The 23,240-nt window shown below is 44.9% G+C and overlaps 1 protein-coding gene across 1 annotated transcript in view; it reads left to right on the plus strand.

Annotated features, from left to right (window-relative positions):
* Window positions 1-23,240, plus strand: part of LOC119381058 (gamma-aminobutyric acid type B receptor subunit 2) — a 271,571-nt gene that overhangs the window by 156,883 nt on the left and 91,448 nt on the right. Inside the window, exons 3-5 of the mRNA XM_049412140.1 lie at window positions 15,090-15,194; window positions 18,605-18,670; window positions 19,856-20,041. Coding sequence (XP_049268097.1) covers window positions 15,090-15,194; window positions 18,605-18,670; window positions 19,856-20,041 — 357 coding nt within the window. The remainder of the gene's footprint in view (window positions 1-15,089; window positions 15,195-18,604; window positions 18,671-19,855; window positions 20,042-23,240) is intronic.

The following is a 23,240-nucleotide window of genomic DNA, read 5'->3' on the forward strand; positions in this document are numbered from 1 at the left end:
TGTTTTACATACTTCGTGTTCTCGTAGAAGGCTACATTGTTGTAGGAATCAAAATCAGTCATTCAAATTGCCGGGCAACTTGGTGCACACTTATTGTTTTAAGAACAGAGTAGGTGTGGCAGATAATCAGTCATAGGGGAGTGCCAGCTAGATTGTAGTTTCACGAAACTTTTATGTCGTCATTGAGGTTGCGACTGTGAACAATGCAGCAGCCAAACCGGTAAAGTATAGTCTAGAATAGATTTGAGCACATAGGGAAGAGACACAAGAAGACAAGACGACTCAATGAGTTGGTAGTGGGCGCTCGTTTAGTCGTCTTGTCTTCCTGTGTCTCATCCTTTTGCACTCAAATCTGTTCTAGACTATATGAACCAACGCGCCAAGCAAAGCATTTTACTACGGTAAAGTATAAATGAAGTCTTTATTGGGTAAATGTGAGCCTAGCAAAGCAAGATATCTTCTGAGACTTTACATGCAAAAGCTGCAATAATGATTATAACGCATACTGTTAGGGGTAGTCCGGATTAATTCTTTGGGGTTCTTTAACATTCACCTAAATTAAATATAAGCACTATATTAATAGACTATCGTGAGACTATGAATAGACTATCGTGAGCACTGTGACAGGAAACACGCTATTTGCCACATGAGCGTGTGGCAAATAGCCTTGAAGCCGCTGTTGGGCGATTCATAGCGGAAGCTGACGGAAAACAATGTGGAAAAGGCGCCATGGTTCCTTTAAACCATGGGTTTCAAACACGTGGCCTGCGACCCGCAGACTTTGTAGTAGCCCGCACGTGCCTGTCTTTGTCCTATATTTTTTTATGACTTGTGACTGAATTTTTGTGACTTTGCTAAATTGCAATCGCATTTTCTCATCTATTGCGATTAGTAACGCTTTGTTCGGGTATGGCTATGCAGACGTGACTGGCCTCAAAAGTTTTTTTTTTTTCATAAGGCATCCTATGCAGCGCAACAAAAACTCTATTACAGATCAGCATTCAGATTTTAGTCATTCTACAGATCGGTATCGATATGTTGTTCAAATCCTCTGATGCCAAATCCCCTTCAGTAATTCAGAAATGACCCATATATGAGAAAGGCCTAGCCTCTTTCAAATCTTTTGTACTCATACTGCTCACGATAATACACTGCTGCTCTTGAACTCTGCCCCCATCGAAATGCAGCCGCTATCACCAGCAATCAAACTAATTTCCTCAAACTTAGCAATGTGACGCTTTGCCTGCTAAGCTACCAAGACACTCGCGTTGCAGTGATGAGCACAGTTGTCAAGAGTATGATGTAGCAACCAAATGTGCCAGGCTTCCATTAATGAGTCGCACTACATTTCAGCACGATCGCTCGTGCTTCCGTATTTGGTAATGTACTATGCTATTTACATCGTGCTTGTAATCTTTTAACCCTTTCCCTACCAAGCTTTTGGCCAAAAACGATGCAAAAATACCGACGCTTTTATTTGCCTATTTGATTCTATGTGTCTTTATACAACAACCAAAGTATTTTTTTGCGAATATGCAGACGATTGGCTTCACTGCACCACAGAAAGTGCCCCAACCTCTCCAGCCTTCGATGCAGAAAATGTCTTTTTGAAATTAAAAAAATAATGTACAGGGACAAGCGAGCCGGTGAAAAAGCCTTGGACGCGCCTATAGGTCGGCAAACTCACTCATGAGTCAACTCACTCAGACTCATTCAGACTCAGATCAGGCCGTGAATCTGAGTAATATTTTGGTGAGTTTGAGTCCGAGTGAGTCTGATTGAAGAAAATTATAGTGAGTCTGAGTTCGAGTGAATCCAGTTAAGGAAAATATTGGTGATCCTGTGTCCGAGTGAACCCTAAGCGCAAAATATATATCTTGAGTGAGTCTGAATGAGCTCCACCTGTTGTTGCCAACTTATGGTCCTATCTACTCATCTTCAGCCTTACTATCTGCCGTATATCGGCTTACCTTTATACTCAAGTCTATTCACACATATCTCAGCACACTAGCATTCATGGGCCACCTCAATATTTATTGATCAGAGGGGTGAGTTGGGGAAGAGGTGCCATGACCTCCCTCCGCAAACTCTTTCATGAGAAGTTGATAAAAATATCTCATGTGAGTTGCATATTTTCTAAAAATGTCCTTACTGGATCAATGTATGACAATGATGATATATGATGATAACTCGTATTTGAAGGTACAAGATAAAAATGTGTATCATAGAGCACTGATTATGCGAGATATTGGCGTTAGGGAGGATTGACACCATGATTGATAAAGCTAATTTTATGCCAACGGACTCGTGAGTCGACGTCTCAGGCTCACTCAGGCTGAGTAATATGTTGGTGAGTTTGAGTCTGAGTGAGTCCAATTGAGAAAAATTTTAGTGAGTCTGAGTTCGAGTGAGCCCTCGGAACAAAATATATTTCTTGAGTGAGTCTGAGTGAGCTCCAGTTTTTTTGCCGACCTATGGACGCGCCTGTGGTGGTTTGTTTACATATGTCGGTGTCCACTGCCGATACATGTTGAGAAGCAGTCGTCGTCTGAATCTGATAATATAGAAAAAAGTATGCTGTTCTGTGTAGTCGCCGCCACACTCACAGAAGAACTGCAATTCTTTTCACAAATCTTAGGCAAACATGCGTTTTCTTCTTTTTTTTCTTAAGAGAGCTTTTGCCGGCATGCGCGCGCCGCTTGCGCACAGAGGAGGATGCCATTTTCTAATTGCGGTTTCCAGAATCCAGTCCTTTCTTGATCAAAATGCATTCTATGAGCACATTTTAAAATTTTTTACTGCACTATTTCCTCAAGTCGCAGAGAACTCAGCAAAATTAATCAGAGTATCTTAATTGCAGCGCCCCAAACGTATCTTTCAGTGTAGACGAGCCCAGCTCGTTTTCGGTGGGAGCAGTACAAACCGTGTCGAAGAGCTCGGCTCGTCTTTGGTAGGAAAAGGGTTAAAATATGAAAACCGTTCAAGAATGTCCCAATACATGAAGGTGTCGCTTGCGACGAGTGAAAACATGTGCAACAGTTCCAAGTTAGTGAAACGCGGTCCCATCGAAAACGAAAAAAAAGTACACATGTTAGTACTCCCCTCTGAAAAAGCATTGTCCCATTGCTGCTAACAGAACACGAAAGTGTGATTGCATGCAATCAAATAAATTAAGAAAGCAAGTTGGAAATAACGTCCCATAGTCCATGAGCATACACTGTAAGGTTTAAGCCGCAATACATGGAGGATTTCAGGCCATGTGCAGTGCCGTTATGACTGCATCATGCCATTGGGCTAAACGTCATAGTTCAGTGCACCACAATATTCGATGGGCCCGAAGTATCGTTGCAGAAGCTTCTCGGTAAGCTCATGTTGGTGTTCCAGCATGTAACACGGCCAATCGCTATTAAACCCGCTTGGGATCAAATTTTTGGGGTGTGCGAATATTCGAGTTTTGAATTCGAAACGAATAATTTGATTCAGCTTTCGAATAGGTAGTATTCGAAGTTTTTAATGATTCAACAGGACGAATATCTAAACACAACAAAGGCCAATGGTGCAACTTAGGGTGGGGTGGCTAAAACTAACGCTAACGTCGTTACAGTAGGCCTTTCATTAACACCTTTGCCGATATCCTGGTTCATAAGCGAGCACGTTTATTTTAAAGGAGATTATGTCATTTCCGCACGTAATGGCTCCAGCAAAAGAAGGCCAGGGAACAGTCTGTGAGACTGTCGAACTGTTAATGTAAAAAAATAACCAGCACACTGAGCTCGGACCTTATAGTCAAGAGGTTGAAAAATACTTCAATGAGTCCCTGATCACAAGAAAGGATGATCCTTCGAAATACTGGAAAGAGCTATCCAGGAATCTCCAAAATTGCTTTGCAACACCTTCCCATCCCTACTACTGAGGTGCCCAGTGAGCGTGTGTTTTCATCTGCAGCATACACTGTAACATCACAGTGAGAGAGCCTGAAGCCAGGTCACATGGAACAGCTTGTGCTTCTGCATGACAATTTGTACCCTTTGGGTAGCAGTCAGTCACCGCGTTAGGTCCTCGAGAACATCAGCACATTTCATTTCTTGGTTTTTTCTTGCAATTTTCAATAAAATATTCTTTATTCGATTGGAGATTTTTGGCTACTATTCGGCACTATTCGATTGAAGTCGATTCGAGATGAAATTTCACTATTCGCACGCCCCTATCAAATTTCTCAACAGTGATTGGCTTCCTTTTACAGTTAGCGTAAAGCAGCCACGTCGATAAAGAAATTCGATCCAGATCAGGCCCGACCACGACCATTAAGTGACTGTGTGGTGTGACACCAGTATTAGTGCTAACAATTTTGCTCATTGGATGTAAAAGATTTTAAAACGACTGCATGTTCAACAAAATTTTCTAAAGGAATTTGAAAAGTTGTCCCATCTGCTTGTTTTGCACAACCTATTTTTCCTTGGTTGCCCACTGATGTTCTTTCATCGCTATATGGTCTTACAGATTGTTTTCAAAAGTGACTGTTGATAGTGACGTGGGTCGCGGGAAACGTCAAAAGTATAATTTTTCTCTGTTCAACATGGACATGGTACGAAAACAAATTTGCACTATATTTCTAGCCTGAGATTTCATTCTATCTATGCAAAAACAAAGCATGAATCGGTTCAGAATAAACAGATATTTGATTACAAAGTAATTAGGAATGATTACTATAACACACATAAATGAACGTATTGCGACATTATTTTTGTTGCAATATAATATCGATTGCCTTGAAATAACATTGTATCGATTTGACACATTTACAGACAGTTCTTCATAGGTGGCGTCTGAAGGGTTAAAAGAGATCAATAACTTCATACTCTGAGGCATGTCTCATCACCCTGCAATCATTAACAAAATAAGAATAGCTTTTGTTGCCGTCCGCTGTGTTAAACCAACAAACCCAGGAGGTCACGGCTTAGCCAAATTTATTGTGCTTTCATGCTATAAATCACCAGAATAAACTACTGATTGAAGTTGTACAAGCTACGTGTCACACAGATTTTGTTTACAGTGAATTATCTGCAGATAATGTTATGGCTGAATATTTCTGTATATCGTGTGCATCCACTACCATATTCAACAGTGTATCTGTGTGTATTTTGTGTTTGTTATCACTTGGATGCTACATATTTCTTTTTCAAAGTGGTCAGTAACATTCAGACCATGTATTATGTTCCGCAAGCAACGTTTCCATTCATAACACTGCGATTCCAAGCACTGTTTCACTTTGTGCAGTACAAATGTTGTTATTATTGCTGGAACCCTCTTTCTGCAATGCCCTCGGGTGAAATGTAGCCACTGAATGAAGAAATAAATAAATAAATAGCGCATGAGTAACGTGGCTTCTCAACATGCACTACATTGCATTTGTACTAATTAAGTGAAGCACCTGTAGACAGTTGTGCTAGTTTGGATGGCACAGAGGGACCGACTAATTCTCCTTGAGGACCTATGCATAGTACACCGAAGGGGGGGGGGGGAAGTGGAAGCGAGATATAAACAAGGGAACCACCAAGGCCTATGAGTTCCTGCTGCTTAAATCCCCAAGAGTTCCCACAAGAATGGGCAACAGTGTGGCTGCAGACACTGCCAGATTCCACCATTACCAAATGTTAGTTGGAGCAACTTGTAGGAAATCTATGTAGCAACCACTATATCCTATGTATGACTGCGACCACGGCAAAGGTCCACCTACCCTTAAGAATAGTCAGGCTGATGAACTTGAAGCAGTATTGCTAATGCCAGCAAACAGTTCTCAAAACCTGCTACTGCAAAAGGATATGTATTCACTTCCCGAGGCAACTTTATACTGCCTCTGTTCAAGTTGCTGTACAGTAGCAAGACAGAGACCTCAGCATGGCAATCTGCACTCTAAGTCACTACGAGCTCGTACAATGACAGACAGGACAGAATTCAACGAGCCCTAGACGAGGTTGAATCATACACAGCAGAAGTTGTTATGAAGTGCGCTCCAAGAAAATCAAAATAAAAATATATTTGACCACCAAGAACCCTAAACCAACACAGCTCCACCACTACATTTACTACTGCTCGATGGAGAACTTATCCAAGGAGTCGGCACTTGCTAGTGCTTGCAATGCATGTGAAAAAAAATTCAAAAATTCCTTTTCAAACTTAAGTACACAATGCATAATGTTACTAACTTTATTAAGAATTTCACACTCAACAGAGGAAATAATGGAGATAGACACTATGAAAGTAGGGCATGCCTTCGTCATGAGCAAAATAACTTGCACTCTCCCATTCCAAGATGCGCAACAAACTGAAATCCACCAAGCAAATTGAATAATTTTGATTGCCTGCGAGGTGGCACTCGGTCTGCCCAAAAACATGTGCACAGACTGCCTCATCGAACTAGGCATGTTCAACACATTTGAGAAACTTGCTGGGGCCACACTTATGGCCCGGCACAAAGGACTCAATGCAACACACCAGGGCACTCTGTGTTGATAAGACTTAGAGTCACTGGAAAAATGTTCCCATTGAATATAATATGACTGTGTTACCCCTCAATGCCTCAGGTATGTAAAAATGGAACCACACTTATGCCACCTGATGTAGGAGCAAGAATCCTCGTGCCATGTCACATGAACCCGTACTTCCAAATTAAACAGCCACAAGCCTGAGAAGCCACCCTGCACAGAAGGCAGTAGGATGCAAACATCTACTTTACTGATACAGTCTCATCCTCAGAAGGGAGACAGCGACTTCCAGTACCAGTGCACACAGCGTCCCGCAAATGCCGCCTACGACTACTTAACAACGACCCAACAATTGGTCGTGGAAGGTGTGGCTTTTCAATCTGTCATTGGAAACGAATTGGTAACCCTCGAACAGGCCCGTTGAGCTGCAATAGCCAGTGGGGCCGTGGAGAACAGGCTCCACCCTCAGTAATCAAGCAGTCTTTATTTCAATTATGTTGTTTTCAATTCTATCTTATTTGTTGTGTCAAAACATGAGGTTAAGTTATTTTGTCTGAATATTTCATAGATGGGTGGGTGGGAAGCAAAAGAATAGTTATACTGGTGACGTAACCTGATCATATAATTCCATGATTGCATGGTTAACGTGTCATAGTCAGTTGCAAAATTGGTTTATTGACACCTACGTATAACTCAAACAGTCAGTCCGTGTTTATTTTTCAGCAAATCAAGCACAATGGTGAAAAATGGGAGATGGAGTAAACGTTTACTTAGGCACCGCCCACTGTAGGAGCAATTACAGGGCATATGTACTAGCAAAAGCAAATAGTTATACATGCAAAAGACGAATAATAAATATCAACTTGTACAAAAGAGAGCATTACCGCATATAGCATCATATTCGTACATAACAAAGATAATAGAAGACAATGGCATAATGGCATCTTTGTTGTATGCTTGGTGAAAACATGACGATATACCTAATGCAGTACAATTTAAAGAATATGTACAGTTGTAAAAAGAATCTAATTACGGTAGTATTTTTTGAATATGTGAACTTCAATGTGTTACTTCTCATATGCATTAAGAGTTGTTGGACATAATAATTGTGGTTGGCTGTGATAATCATCAGGTTACTTTATTCAAACACAGTTCTGCAATAAGGTGTGTACAATATTAAACATACAGGAACAAACGAGATTGTGCGTGCTGTGCGATTCAAGTGGTGTTGTGAAAGAATACCGAATTTGCCCTTATGCATGTTTTCTTTTTGAAGCAATTTTAGGCTCTGCACTTCTTTGCTCACTCACAGTGCCCATGGGGATATCCTCATTTCATCATGTAGTTATGTAGTGACTAGGTAATTATAAAAGAGGCCCAGCTAGCAGGTTCAAACAGAACATATAGTGCATTAGTCTCAAAGCGTCACTCGAGAAAGTACAGGTTTTGTTATGAAAATGACAAATTGCAAGAAATGTTTTCTCGATTTATCAGCCTACCTTGGCCTAGGTGATAATAGAAGAATGAACACAGCATTTGGTGATTACAAGAATTTTTAATGAACTAATGTTGATTATGCAAACATAGCACCCTATACGTAGAGACTAATATAAGTATACAAGATACAAAGATGCAATGACTATGCATTCACTGCATATATACAGTACTATGATCTGAATCTGGTGTGACAGGTGGTACTTAATGTTCTGTCTTGCTTCTTGTCCTGCATCATATGAGCCTACTCATGTCATTGTTCTCAGCTTTGCACTTTACTCAGTCCAAAGCTTAGTTGCTTGATTTGAGCAGGCTTTCAGATGATATGTAGGTACAACTCACCTATTTATGTTATCCAGGCCATGCTCTTTTCATTTTATAAAAACATAGCTCTATATAACTATCCAAGTTGTTAATACCTATATGACACGTTCGGGTGTGCCAGTAGCTTAGGTAGAGCTTGCTATATATAATTCAGTAACATTGGTTGCCCTACACAAGCAAATCTTTGTAGTGAAAGTGATCAAATGAGAGCACATACATGGGTGCTCTTAACAGCTACCACAGTCATTATTCAATCATTCTCGGATTTCATCATTGCTGAGAGCAGGATCATACACGCCATGGCACTGCTTATTGTTGTGCACTTTGATAATGTACTATGCATTGTTTAATTGTTGTGTGAAGTATGGCTAGGTATATTAAAGGGACAGCGGAAACCATTGAGACCTCAACAAGAAATGTGAATATTATGTTCACTGCAAACACTTTATGTTGGCATCAATATAAATATTCACTTTTATGTAAGTACTGTATTCTTGAAAATGTGTGACAAGCAGCTATGTATAACAATCATTAGATAAGTTATAAGAAATTTCATGCATACATTACTTTCACTTAAATGCTCCATCAAGCTTACCACTTAGGTATGTAGAACATTTTTATGCACAGTAAGAACTTGAGGCATGGGTGGACAGATTTTGTGTTTCTGGTAGAGTAGAACTATTGTGTTCAGAAAATTTACAAGTTGCAAGAATTAAATTTCCACAAGGTTGTTGTTTTGTGCTGCAGTTTCTCTGTGTGGTTTTATATGTGAAGAAAAAGATGACAGCAAGAGAAGAGAGAAAGAGATAACATTAGCTTGTGTGCAGCAGTTTCTGGCAATAAATGGGCACCTAAATAGTGACTAGTAGCCCATGGGCCCAGGGCCGTCTTTAGCCAATGGGATGGCCCAGAGTTGCTCTTTCCAGGCTGACATGAGGTTCAAGCCACCAGGTTCAAGTGTTATTGGTTTAGTGGAGGCACCGGGTCCCCACTTGCTGCATAGCAATTGTCGAATGCTTAGGGGTATACTGGGCTCTTCCCAGTCTGTAATGACTTTAGATCTCCCTGTAGTTAACTGTGCAGTTCCCTCTTGACCTTAGAAGGAGCACCTTGGTGGCTCGTTATGTAATTGCTCAAGCAATGGCATGAGCCGCCTCATTTATGGGAAGGTATAGTGTACAGGTGCCCGATCATTTGGACAGAATTTGCTGTTCGATCAGCGAGATGTACCCCTGGTGAAGTTGCAGAGTGAGGCTTTGGAGTTGCTGATTACATATCTGACACAACCTTAATGAAAACCAGCAGATGATGAAGCCAAGCAAGGTATAAGAGACGTTAATTGTACTGTTTTAAATGTATCACTGTACAAATTGTGATATAGATGTGAAGAAAGTAAAGTGGACGAAAAGACAACTTGCCGCCATCAGGGACCGAACCTGCAACCTTCGGATAACACGCTCAATGCTCTACCATAGCTCAATTGGTAGAGTATTTGGCGTGTTATCCGAAGGATTGCAGGTTCGGTCCCTGATGGCAGCAAGTTGTCATTTTGTCCACTTTACTTCCTTCACATCTATATCATAATTTGTACAGTGATACACTTAAAACAGTATAATTAATGTCCCCTATACCCTTGGCTTTGTTATGTGCTGGTTTTCGTTAAGGTTGTGTGAAGCAAACAAATGAGCCCTGAAAATTCCCTTCTTTCATTGATTACATATTTGGCTCACGTGGAAGCCATTGCCAATGCAATGGGCAATTCCTCGGCTCCTTAGGCGTTTTCAGCACACATTTACCCTCCCACTTTGGGATCGCCATCTGTTACAATGGACACGTTGCAAAGAGCTATGAACATTGTCACATCATTCCTGTATTTTTATTCTGTGATTTGGGGTGAATTTTTCTAGGTAGGGGGAGTAATTAAAGATATCTGCGTACATTATGGGGAATATTCGCCCTTATGCTGTCTCATGCTGTGTAGTTCATTATGTCAATAAGTTCATTGAGTGTGTGTGTGCCCATAGGACTCTGCGTGAGTCGTAATATTGCACTATCTTTAGTGACCACTATATATAGTAGTCTTCCCTGGCATTTGGAGTTTGGTACGGTGTTGCACACAGCTCATGATAATGAAGGCCTGCACTATGCGTACCAAGTTGGCCTCTTTCATGGCAGAATGACAACTGGATATCCTTTAGATAATTAAGCCACATCATTTGTTTGGCGTATGGTTTAGCCTGTGTATGGTGTATTGCACAGTTTTTTTCTATCTGACCATTGCTGTCACCTACCCACAACATGATGCCATAAGCTTACAGGCCATGCTGTAATGCTTTCATGCTATTCAGTTCTTCCAGTAAGCGTATACATCAGCCACCGCACATCCGCCGCTGCCACTGAGCTGGCTGCATTGCGGAGGGCGCTTGCATATATTAAAGATCAGAGACCCAACTCTTGGGTGATATTCTCCGACTCACGAGCCGCACTGCAGTCCCTGAAATCTTCACGTAAGCAAGACCAACTAGTCCTAGACATCAGGCGCCTAGGCAATAATGCTCATGTACTACACCACGATGTAGTGCTGCAGTGGCTGCCTGCTCACTGCGGCATCGAAGGGAATGTTCGAGCTGACTCCGCTGCCAGAGCTGCGCATGACACAGCATCTGAGGAAATTGAAATTCCCTTTTCAAGACAAGACGCAGCGTTTCTGGTGTCTGCGTTCGCACGTAATCTGCAGAGAACAATATGGAGCGATGCCAACAACCAGTACGGACCGCTGCACAGAATAGACCCGACGTGTAACTTTCATATGCCACAGGGATTAACCAGACAAGATGAAACTTGCATTCACCGGCTGAGACTCGACGTTGCCTATACGAAATACTTCAAGCACAAGATCAGGCAGTCGGACTCACCCACGTGCACCACATGTAACACTCGGGAAGACCTAAGGCACGTACTCTGCGACTGTTCCCGTTACGACGCAGAACGACGGATTCTGAAGGAGGCACTTCATTTGCAACGCGGCTCGAGCTTGGAGCTGCGGCACCTTCTCGGCCCGTGGCAAGACAGCAGTTGTGCGATGCGCAGCACAAAAGCGCTGTTGGCGTTTTTGAAGAACACTCAGCTCAGCCAAAGCCTGTGAAGGACTCTTCTTATGTATATATGTGTGTTTGTGACTGTATGTACTATTTGTGTGTATATGGTGTATATGTGATCATTGTATATACCATCATCACCCGACACCTGGAGTAGCAAGCCAGGCGACAAACCAGGCTAACCTCTCCGGGCATTTCATTAAAGAATCTTATCTCTCTCTCTCTCGTATACATTCAGCACAAAGGAAGACGGAACCGATCCCCAAGGTGTTCGCCAGCTTTTGAATTCTATGTCACCTGATCTGATCTCCGTAAACAGGGGGTGGGTGCTCGAGCCGACGTTTCGACAAGTGGACTTGTCTTCTTCAAGGCTGGAACTGATTTCAGTTCCAGCCAAGTCCACTTTTCGAAACGTTGGCTCGAGCACCCACCCCCTGTTTACAGTTTTTCATCGCAAGCTTCCATCTTTCACTTCCTGCCGTTTTTTTTGGATCTGATCTGATCTCCCCTGTTACGATTACCATCACATGGTACACATGGTTGTCCTTACATACATGTATGTATATGTTTAGCTTCTGTAGCTTCTCTATAACAGCCTTGTGTGTGATGTTGTCAAAGGCCTTCGTGAGACTCATTCTAACGATTGCTTTGGTATGCAATATCTGCAATCACACGTCTATTATGTAGGGTTCAATTTGTAGCATAATGTTGTGTGCGGACAGTTTTGGCCTGAACCTGATCACGGTATGGAGGAAAAGATCGCGGTCATCAATTCCCCAATCTACGTACGTAGCTTCTGGCTTGGTATGACCATTTCAGCATGTCAAAATAACATTAATGCAATCTGAATGTACTTAGTCATATGAGCATTACATAATAGGCTTGCCTGTGTTCGATGTTATTGAAATAGGCCGGAGGTTATCTTGTTGCACCTCTTTTCTTGGCTTTGGGATAATTACTATCTGTGCAGTTTACCACTTATGTAGGTGGCTGTCTTGCTTGCCAGCATTCGATCAGATACTGGGTGGGAGCCATGATAGAATCATCACAAAGATTTTGCCACATCTTGTTAATGATTCTGGCGGGGCTGGGCATGGATTACATGCAGAACCTAATAAGTTTCACCCTGTCCTCCCCTCAATTATCGGGCTGTCTAGGTCCCAGTTTTTCTTCCCAGCTGTACGGGCAATTGTTCCTTGGTTGTACAACTTAAGTATCGCGACTATTTCTTTTGATGTCTTCCTCAGTATGTGATAACTGTTAACAAGAAAAAAGACATCGCATGTATCCATGTATTTTATCTGGGCACAGTAAGAAAAGAACACAGCTACTCAACAGGCTTGCACAGTATTAGAAAGGAGAGGATGCCAGTCTGATGCTGTAACTTCTAACAGAACAACTTCAAATAGAAACTCATATACGTAGGCATGCGCAGAAGGGGGACATTGACTTAATATGGAGGGGGGGGGAGGGCGCCGCGATGAACCTTCGCCTCCCCCCCCCCCTGAAGGGGAACCCTGAGCACGCCTATGCTCATATATCTATCAGTCAAAAGGACGGCCAAGAACAGTGACAATAATTTGAGCAGGCACTCGTGCTTTGCCATGGCCGCGGACTTATGACGCAAGGTTGAACGGCTTTGGGAGAACTAGGATATACGAGTGAACCTTGTGAAAATTCTCCTACTTGCAGCGTTTTTTTTTAGCATCGTGCCTTTGCGGCTAACTGCGTAGATTCCGCAGTGCTAGTTGGAAAGAAAACAGACAATTTGTGCAAGTGAGCGTTTGTTTTCATTGCATTTCAGAACGGTGTCATCGGTGGCAGGGGTTGCCGTTAGTTTGTAGCAGCACTGCATCCGCCCCCCCCCCCTCCCCGCCCGCCTCCCCATTGCCGGCACTGCGCAGTTCTATGATATGAAGAGGAAGAAATTTTATTCATGACCTACACGTCTGCACGTCGCGATCGATGGCCTGATCGTCGTGAGCGTGCAGCGCTGTTGCCGCGACAGGTTCCCTACCTGAATCATCGCATTAGAGACGTGTGCGGGGACGCCGTGTTCTTGCAAGTTGACGCGCACACACCTTCAAACGCTGCGATGTCGCGCCGAACGCGACCTAGCGCAAATGGGCTGATTGTTGCTGAGCATGCCTGAGATGCGGCAGCAATAACTGAATTGCAACTATTGTACAGCGTAAAGCCCCTCTATACAGCGTTTCGGGCGTCCATGACCGCATGCCATGCAACTCGTGCCGCTGTAGAACAGAACGTAACCGTGCAAATGCTTTGTTTACGTCAAAATGCGGAAAATTAAACCCACATAAGCAAAAGTATATGTTTGAGTCGTCTGCTGGTGATAGTCGCCGCCATCGAACACCGCTGCAGTGACGAACGGTTGCCAGCACTTCGCGAACATCGCGTCGGCCAATCAGCGCGCGCATGCTGTCCGCTCGTGCGGTCCCACCGAGGACTGTTGCGGAAGCCTCCCGCCTCGAAAAGCGGAACGGAGCAGAAAAACGGAGCGGAAACGGACGTGCGGTGGCAGCGCGGTGAGGCCTTAACCAAGTTTACCCAATATACCCAAGTTTAGCCAAGAACCGGTGCGAGTGCCACTCTAGACCCGTAAGCCTTGCACTAAGGTCGCTTTGGGATTCTTTTTTTTTTTTTGTAGTGAAGATCTAGGTATTGAAATGGCGGCAACTGACTGAATGCTTTTATTATGTGCTACTCTGTACAAGGTCCAATTTCGTTATGACGGCATTTTAGGCCAATCAGAGAGGCAGCAACGGCCCTCTGAGCCAATCAGAGTTGACAAGATGGCGAACTTGACAACATGGCGGAATATCAGTGTCCAGAATAGCATGCCTGGTCACAGGGAGCGGCCGCCAAGACGATCTGGGTTGATGATGATTACATAGAGATGGAAACGGTGATGCGCAGCAAAAGCTCTTAATCTATTGTTAGAACTGTTAATTGAATGTCTGTTGAAGTTTATATCATACCTGCTTGTCAACATTTTGCTGTCAAATAAAGCTTCGCCTAATTTGAACGTTATAAAATGAATCGCAAGTAGCTGCCCGAAGAGCATTATTCTACTCTTGTCGTCAATGCTACTACCGCGTACCACATTTCTTACACGAGCGAAGTCTCTCATTAAAAAGCATGAGAGAAGAAATAGCAGAGGAGGAAAGGCAGGGAGGTTAACCAGTTTAGGAAAACCGGTTTGCTACCCTACACATGGGAACAGGATGGGGGAGATCGATAGATCGAGAGAGAAAAACAGCACATAACACAGCGCACACACACAGTCAGTCACAGTCCGTCACTCTTGCGTGGTACACATCACTGTCACAGTCGCTTGTCCAAGTCCGTTTCCTTGAAAAACTAAGTAGTGCATTCGTCGCCTTCACCTGCGGTGTCTTCTGTCGACGACATGTAAGAATGGTTTCAACAGACATTGGTCGTTGTCAAGGTGCGCTGGAGCGGACACTAGGGACTGTCCCTGAACATTATATCCCGGACAGTCGCACAGGATATGCTGTAAAAGGTATTCGTGTAGCATATAGGCTCACGAGGATCAAGCGTTTGTCCCACCGTCGGGTGCACGCGTGGTCACAGCAGCGCCTCTCTCGCTTTTCTTTGCGATTATTTTTGTGTTTGCTGCCTTGTATTCGTGCTGTTCTCTTCGCAGGCCATCAACGAATTGCTGACTCAGCTGGAGAGCGCCAACATCGCCGTCTCGTCCTCGGAAAGCGTCACACGAAACGATTTCCTCGAGCAAATACAGGAGCTGAAGGTAAACGCGGACCTTTCCTCTGTGTTGGCCCCTCTGTCGTGCTTTTCATCGGCGCTTCTTGTTTTGTTCACGGCCGAGAGTGGCGACACCTCCTTCGTTTGCTCCAGCCTCTCGTCCGTCCCCGGCGCAGAGCTGACGCGCCAGCCAGCACAAAAAAAAAGTGCGCGCATCTTTTCAGATCCTCTGCACATGCTCTTTATCTGCCACTGCTGCTTCTTATGTCATTGCAGGCCTCGCAATTTTGCTCGTGCACACAAAGCGTGCGAACCTCAGTGCTCAAGAATGCGTTTCGCAGTCTGACAATATTGCGGACCACACAAACACGCGTCTTGAGAAAAGCATAAATACTGACGTTTACTGGAGCATCAATTGATCGGCATAACAGCAAGAGTAAAGGGAAGAAATTTTATATAAAGAGCACGGCAGGTCTGTGAACTTCATTGCATGAAGAAGGTGCCACACCTCCTTCTTTACATTCCTTCCATGCCTTTTTAGACTCCTTACAGCATGTGCAAAGAAAAGCACTGCAAATGGTACATCGCTTTTCGTAGGCCGAAGCTACGGCGCAAAGCAGTTTGTTGCACGCAGACATCGCATAGCTCCGCGCATATTGCCACGTGAATCCAAACGTGGGTGAATTGAATACGGTGGCCGCCGTTTATGACTGCGACGGAGCAAAAGAAAAAAATAAGCCTTCGTGGATCGAGCAAAGTAAACGAGGATATGAAGAGAGGTTAAGCCCGTTTTGGCGACTGCTGCGTTTCTTGCGTCACTGGACATTCACTACGAATTCGCGCCCGTTTGCAACTACATTTCGAAAACCACTCTCACGGCACGTGCCAGAAATAAGCTCTGTGAATGTTGATATAAAGGAAACGGAAAATAAATAACGCTGCTTGGTTGCGTCCCTCGGCACCTGCTGCAGCACGGCCTTCGCCATCACTTGCCCCTGACAAAAAAGACTTGCACAGTTGCGATGCAAAGGAAAGGGGGGGATGAGCGCTTTGAGGGAGACGTCTTTTAAAGGCGGCCAGGAAATGAATATCTGCGGAGAGCACAAAGGGCGGAAGATGCGGCGTCGAGTGCGCTGTGCCTTGCGACCTGACCCGGCCAGCACTGCAGCGTTCGAGGATTTTTCACTTGGTTGTTTGATTGTGTTGCAGGTCGTCATTGTGGCTAGTGTAAGCAAAGAAAGCGAGCGCGTGTAAGTCTGCTGTTACTGTCAAAAGCCTGAAAACATTTATCATTTTTTACTTACCTGCCTTCGTTTCACTATACTCCGTTTCGTGCAACGCTGTGGAAGCTATGCGAGAAGCTCGGCCAATGTGATGTGCGAGTGCGCGCATCTCGCGCTTGGCTTTCATCGTTGTAAATGGGCTGCAAGTGAAACACCAGAAATCGAACAAATAACTAGACGCTAAGCGGTCCAGAACTGACAACCGTATAACGGGGTTTGTTTGCATCTGAAGCACAGAGTAGCTTCATTTATTAATCAGCCTAAAGACGAAAAGAAACCACGTTACGGGCGGTCAAATCATTGGACTTTTTCTTGTTGCGAACGCATCTACTGCAACAAGTCTCGCTAACCTTCACAGCGTTGCACCTGATATACGGAGCATAGTCATAGGAAAGAGCATTTCGAAATTTTATTAAGAAATGTAAGAATTACTCTGAATTCGCCAAGTGTTATTTCTTTTGGGGTGGCTCCACTGGGCTACAGCAACAGGAAGGTGTGCTTAACCATATGCGATTTTCTTGCTGACACAAGAGCAATTCCTTGTTAATATTACACCAAATCAAAATTTGGTATATCGAATTCCCCCCACTAGTTGATTGTATTTCATACTATTAGATTACAGGTTATCTTCATGGCTATGTAATCTAGTCAATCTTCAATTTTTCTTTATACCCTAGGCAACCGATTTATTCCTTATCCTTCGTCTTAATTCAAAAATATATTCCCCTCATATTAAGCGCCGATTCTGACCAATCCACCGCAGTGGGTAGGAACCAAATAAAAAAGAGGCACAAGCAAGCGAGCATGCCGCTTCAGTAAATGTGCCGCTGGACTTCTCCCGTCTTTTCACTCGCGAAATATTATTTTTTACTGTACTGTACCAACAGGCAATCAAAGAGCCGGCGACATTGTTTGCCACGTCTGTTCTGCGTCCCTCTTTGAATTTACGTGGCTTTCTTTGTTTTTTTCTTCCCCTCTCTTGCTTCGAGTTTTGGCGTTGCGTCGCAACACTGTTGACCTATGTCGCCCGAGGGCATAACAGTTCATTTTGTCTTGCTGCATCTTCTATTTCTAGGTAAAAGAAAGTTGTTGGCAATTAACTCAAGTAACTCTGCTTTTGCCGAAAGGGCGCAGTCTGGGTACTTACGAATGTTGCTGGTCTAGGCGTTGAGCCCCGATACTTTTTTTTTATTTCTCATTGTTGGGAGCATGACAACTTTGCTCATTCTGGGCGAATGTAAACGTGCCGCTGAATCCATAGGCGGAATACTTAATGCGGTGTCTCCGAAAGCATGGTTAAACAAGGCGCACAAGTTCGACAAGGACAAAAAGCGAGATCAACACATCGCGAGCGCCGACCTTCAACAGGCCCATTCGTTTCACCTGCAAGTTGTGAACCAGTTAACGATGGCGCTGCACTCCAGCATTCGTTTCACGAGTTCAACATGGCGGCGCCAGCACCATTGTGTTCGTTTCGAAAGAGTGCAGCCGCCGTGCAAGGCTAGTTCCCTGCACCTACTCGTGAGGTAGTGCCGAGTCCGTGCAGCACAAGGTGGCTGGAACCGCAGCAGACGACAAAGCCGACTGCGTCCAACAATTGAACGTTTTCCGGCAGTCGCAAATGTCAGGCAACGTAAGTGGCGCTAACTTTTACGAATCAAAACCTCCACAACTCGCGAGACAACCGGCCGTAGCGTGAGGCTTGCACGACATCTGCGCTCTCGTAATCGTTTCGGCATCTTGTTGCTGCTGCACTCTGCACGACGACGGCAACACAATGAACCAGTTCAGTTAGTGCAGGGTGAATCGAATGGACCTTACCAGTTTACATTGTAAATGGCAAAACAGTGCAACAGACAGGATCGAGAGCAAGACCAAACAGCACAGCACTAATCTGCAACAGGGAAACTCGCTTCGTCAAACTGTCACGCATGCTTAAACATCAAGAAAAAAAAAGCTCTGCAGAAGAAGAGTTGTGCACCTCTCGACTTATTAGTGAGACCCTTGAGGCAGCAGCATGCCCCGCACTTCTTTGTATCCTCCCAGGAGCAGATCGAGTTGTCTTGTGTCTGTATTCTGTGAATAACAACTAAATTTTTAACTAGAATTAGTAAAGCAAGCGCCTTGTTATTAGAAGCGTCTTTTTTTAATATAAATCCTAATGTGTTTGCAGAACACCGACAGCCGCATCATAATCGGCAGCTTCTCCAGGCACATGGCACGCAAAATATTCTGCGAAGTAAGTACACTGTTTTTTACCAAGTTCACAAGGTACGGAAACTGTACACACCGAAGATGGATAAAAAGAATGAATGATCGTGCAACTCCAATTTCCTCGCATGGCCACTACCATTCCTTCACCTATCGAAGATTTTCAAGATTTTTCTTTTTTTTTCTAACAAGACTACTCGAGTGGCGAAGACAGCAAAGCTTCACATGCGTAAAGTGCTTGCTCAGTGGGGCGTTCATTCTCACACAAAGTAAAAATAAAGGCACTGAGAACACACATATAGATACGTTAATACTGACTGAATTAGCTTACGCATAGAACTTCTGCTGGGATGGTGCGTGTATAGGAACCGTTTCAATAAACGGAGACCAGTTTATGCTCGCTGTATGTTCACGGACATTACTTTCGTAGGAAACAGCGAAGTGTGAAAGGCGCACAGGTTATAATAACTGATAGCTGAGCTAGTTTGTAGGCATTCATGTTAAAGAGACAGGGTGTGCCAACACGGACACAAGAGAGAAGTCAATGACATCGCAAACGGTGTCTTGGTCTCCCTCTTGTGTCCGTGTTTGCACACCCTGACTCCAAGGTTACGCCAAAAGAACGCTTTTGTTAGCCATCCAGAGTGTAAAGAACAGTGACGTATTTTAAAACACTATAGTGTCTAGGGATCGCTGGAATCATGGGTAGCCGTTACTGCTATGGAAAAAGGTGGCGCTCTCTGGTGTAGCTCCTAAGGGAGCACGGCGCAGCGCCGCAGGAAAGAAATAAAAGGAATGAAGACATAACGAAATAAAAGAAATGTAGAGAGAGCAGAGCTCAATGAACGAGTGGAGCGACGTCTCTGAACTGTTCTGCATCCGCTATCTCTGACGGCCTGTGTGTGTGCGAGTTTTATTTGACTGCGGCAATCATCTTTTTTGCTGAACCACACAATATCGGAAACTTGGGCTTGTTGTTTCGTGGCCTTCGCGTTGTATGGTGGACGGCCGCAAAGGGAGAACGCTGTCTCCGTCGTGTCCGCGCTGATATTTCCAAGTAAACAAGGCGACAGACGAAGCGCAATGCGTTTTCTTTGTAGCCTTGTTCTTCCTCTTGTGGTCGTTCCCTCCGCGCTGTACCGCCCGAATAACACTAGTACACAACACGCCGACTGAGTGTTGCCATGTGTCACGAGTTTCTCCATCATCGCAGGTGTACAAACAGGGCATGTACGGCTCCGACTTCCAGTGGATCGTACAGGGTGGCCTCGGCGAGTGGTGGCTCGACCCGTCCGGCACCGACTGTTCGGCCGCGCAGCTTCGCGCCGCTGCCGACAACGTCATCACGGTGGCCGCGTACACGGGACGCCTGCCCAATCGCACTAGTGTCTCCGGCTTGGTGCGTAGACGTTGCGTAGGTCTATCGGGTATATTTAACCATGCCTGCCCCTCTTTTCTGAGAACCTAAGCAGTTCAAACAACTTGCAAACTTATCCTACCTTGTGTACCAGATTTTAACAATGGAACTGTTAAAGCTTTTTGTTGCCCCGGGTAGTGCGAACAGAAATCAACCGGCACGCGCTCGCTTTTTCATCTTCCGCTTCTGCTCCCACAACACGTGCGCCGATTTGTCCGGCCGTGGAATGCAATGACTGTGATGGGCGAGTATGTTACGTGACTGAAAATCACGTAACACCTTGTCGCAGGCCTAAAATCATATAGCGTCACGTAACAACTCGTCACGTGACTAAAAATCGCATATCATCACGTAACAACTAGTCAGGTGACTAAATTTGTTCCATGTACGAATTCAACCGATGAGCGAAGCTCCTTAGAAATGGGACGCAAAGGACTATGCGCCTGATCTTCGTTACTGGCTTTCCTGAAGGCGGTAGTGTGGGGAGCGGGTGGGGACAGCATCTGCTGCGTTCGGTGGCTGGAACGACTGAGCGAGTGTGCGGCGCGCAGCGCAGCGAGAGGGGGACAGGTTGGAGAGGAGTGCGAGCGGTGATGCGGCGGGGAGCTTCGACGTTGGCGACGGAACACCGCGCGCAGCGTCTCATTGTCTTTTTGCGCCGGCGCCGGGTGGGGAGAGCGTCTGCTACTACCTTCGACAAAGCGCCCGTAGTGCGCTAGAAGGATGGTTGTAATTTCACACTTCAGGATAGAGGTGGTGAAAGTGAAGATGACCATTATAACCAGTTGTGCACAGAGCTTACTTCTTTTAACCTCGAATTTCTGGTGCGCTAGAACCAAACCGCTCAAGCCTTAAACATTTCCTCTTAAACCACCGGCCGCTGCAACCTAAAGCGATGCTTAAGAGAAGGGAGCTTCAACGGCGACGGCTGGGTGCGGGCCTAAGGAGCTTCGCTCCTAAAAAAAGTTTTCCACCGTTTCTCACAAGAACTACAGCAGTGTGGTTATGTAAGAGGAAGTGAAGATAAAAGCACCGCCCGTAACTGTCTGTCCTATAGACGACACCTCAACAGGTCGGCGTGGGGATGGGGAATGGGAATGAAAGATAGGGAGAGAATGAAAGGAGTAAGTAGTACTTGTGCTCCCGCGAGAGCGGATAATCGTGCGAAGCCCGCAGCACTCATCAAAGGCCGCCAAGAAGGCCAGCAGAAGTGGGAGCGCCGCACCAAGGAGAGCCGCATTCGGGCCGGGGAAAAAAAAAAAAGCACACACACACACGTGAGCGCGAGGCGCTCGCCGGAGCACGTAGCCCCAGCCATGTAGAAATCGAGGTCCGTCGAACTCTTGTCCGATGAACCTCGTGTGAAGCCGCTTCGTAGAGTTCAGACACGTCAGAGGCGCTCAAAGAGCGCGCTCGACTGGAAGAAGTTCAGCAGCGCGCTGAAGGCACGTTTTACGGTGTCCACATGCGCACTGGGGAACAGGAACTCGTCGACGCTGTTGGTGGCAAGTCCCTGTTCACGGTAGCTCCTGATGAGGGCACGGCGTATAGCGTCGCACGGGATACTACTTGTCGGATGCACGAGCCAAGCAGCCTCAAAGTCTACTGGCGTTTGCTTCAACCGGCCTATTGTCCCTCCCTCCTGGACGCGTCCCTAGGAAAGTTTTCTAGTACACTATATAGGGAGTGAAGGAGAAGACGTTAGAATAAAATGGCGTATGACACCCGTCTATCTGAGAGAGAGAGAGAGAGAGAAAAATTATTTTTAAAAAATCAGTCAGTCACGTTAGGCATTGCCCGTCGCCCCTAGCCGTCGGCCCGAATCCCTTGAGATACGGCAGCAGCACGGGTTATCTCAGATTGTCTTTTTGATGTGTTAGTTCATCGTATAGGAACGCTACAATCATAAACGGGTATGTGCCACAGAAAATAGGTAAATCCCACTACTCACCACTGGTCCACTAAAAAGGAAGAAGGCAACAGTTAGCGCAAAACACTGGAAAGGCAACGTCGGCTGCGATGAGACCCCGAAATAAGCGATAGAAGGCCTGCGCCAACGACGACGTGCCCATAGATCTATGAGAGGTACGAACGCTTTGTTTCAGCGCGAGTTTGTCTCTGAAGTTTGAACATCCGTGTCGCGTCTGTGACTGAGTGTGGTTTAAGTCAAATGTCTCTGCACTGAGAATCGAAGTAGAAATAACCTAGCATCACCAGTTAAATCCTAGCAACGACGTAGAAGCAACCTAGAAACAACCCTCATCACCTAGCTAAGGCCTAGAGACAACCTAGAAGTAACCAGGTTAGTCTTCAGAATCGTCGAGTTTCGCTGTTTCAAGGCTTGCGCGGCTAAGTGCTGAGTGCAAGCTTCGCCAATATTTTTTTTTTTTCAAAAGTTTGCACTCTAAGATAATTCGGCAGATTCCCTTGTGGGAATCGGTTCCCTGCGAAGCAGTCAGCGAGTAGTCGTCTATGCTGCATTTTTTTTTTTTTTTTTTGCTTTGAGCCAAGCGTTGTGAGTGAGGTGGATCGACGTCTCTTCGTAAGTGTAGTAGTTCTGTGCACATCGTGGGCTTACCAGGCACGTCGACTACACTGGCGTTTAGAGGGTAACTTATAGTCTGACGTAAAGTGAGTGCTCACTTTAGAGCACAGACGTCAGTATTATCGAAATAAAATATTATGCCTAAGGGCAGATTTTCGAAACAAAAAATTGCACTTTACGGTGCGATGATGTGTATACCATATGTAACTTTCGTTAGCGTATTCCTACGGGGTCGAGCAACGCTTGAATATGGCTTGCTGAATCATAGGAATACAAATGTAATGTTTATTAGACTGCTTTAAAAGCGGAGCCAACATTGGAACCATGTGCACAGACGTTAACCTGAAATGACGCGTGTATCGTAGGAGTACATATGTCGTGTTCATTGCTTTGTTATAAAACTAGATAGCCAGCACGACAATGACAGTTGACGTTGCACCGACATTACGCCTGCATAGGGTGTTTTTACAAAGCAGTTTCTAGACCTGGCGTGGCTCTGTGGTAGAGTACCTGACTGCCAAGCAGAATGCTTGGGTCCGATTCCTCCCAAGATCCTGATCTTTATTCTTTGCATTCGTCGCGTCAACGCTGCCGACGTCGGTTTTTCTTAACGCCCTAGCATATAAATTATCAATG

This window comes from Rhipicephalus sanguineus, chromosome 2, assembly GCF_013339695.2.
Source record: "Rhipicephalus sanguineus isolate Rsan-2018 chromosome 2, BIME_Rsan_1.4, whole genome shotgun sequence".
In the NCBI taxonomy this organism is placed as follows: Eukaryota; Metazoa; Arthropoda; class Arachnida; order Ixodida; family Ixodidae; genus Rhipicephalus; species Rhipicephalus sanguineus.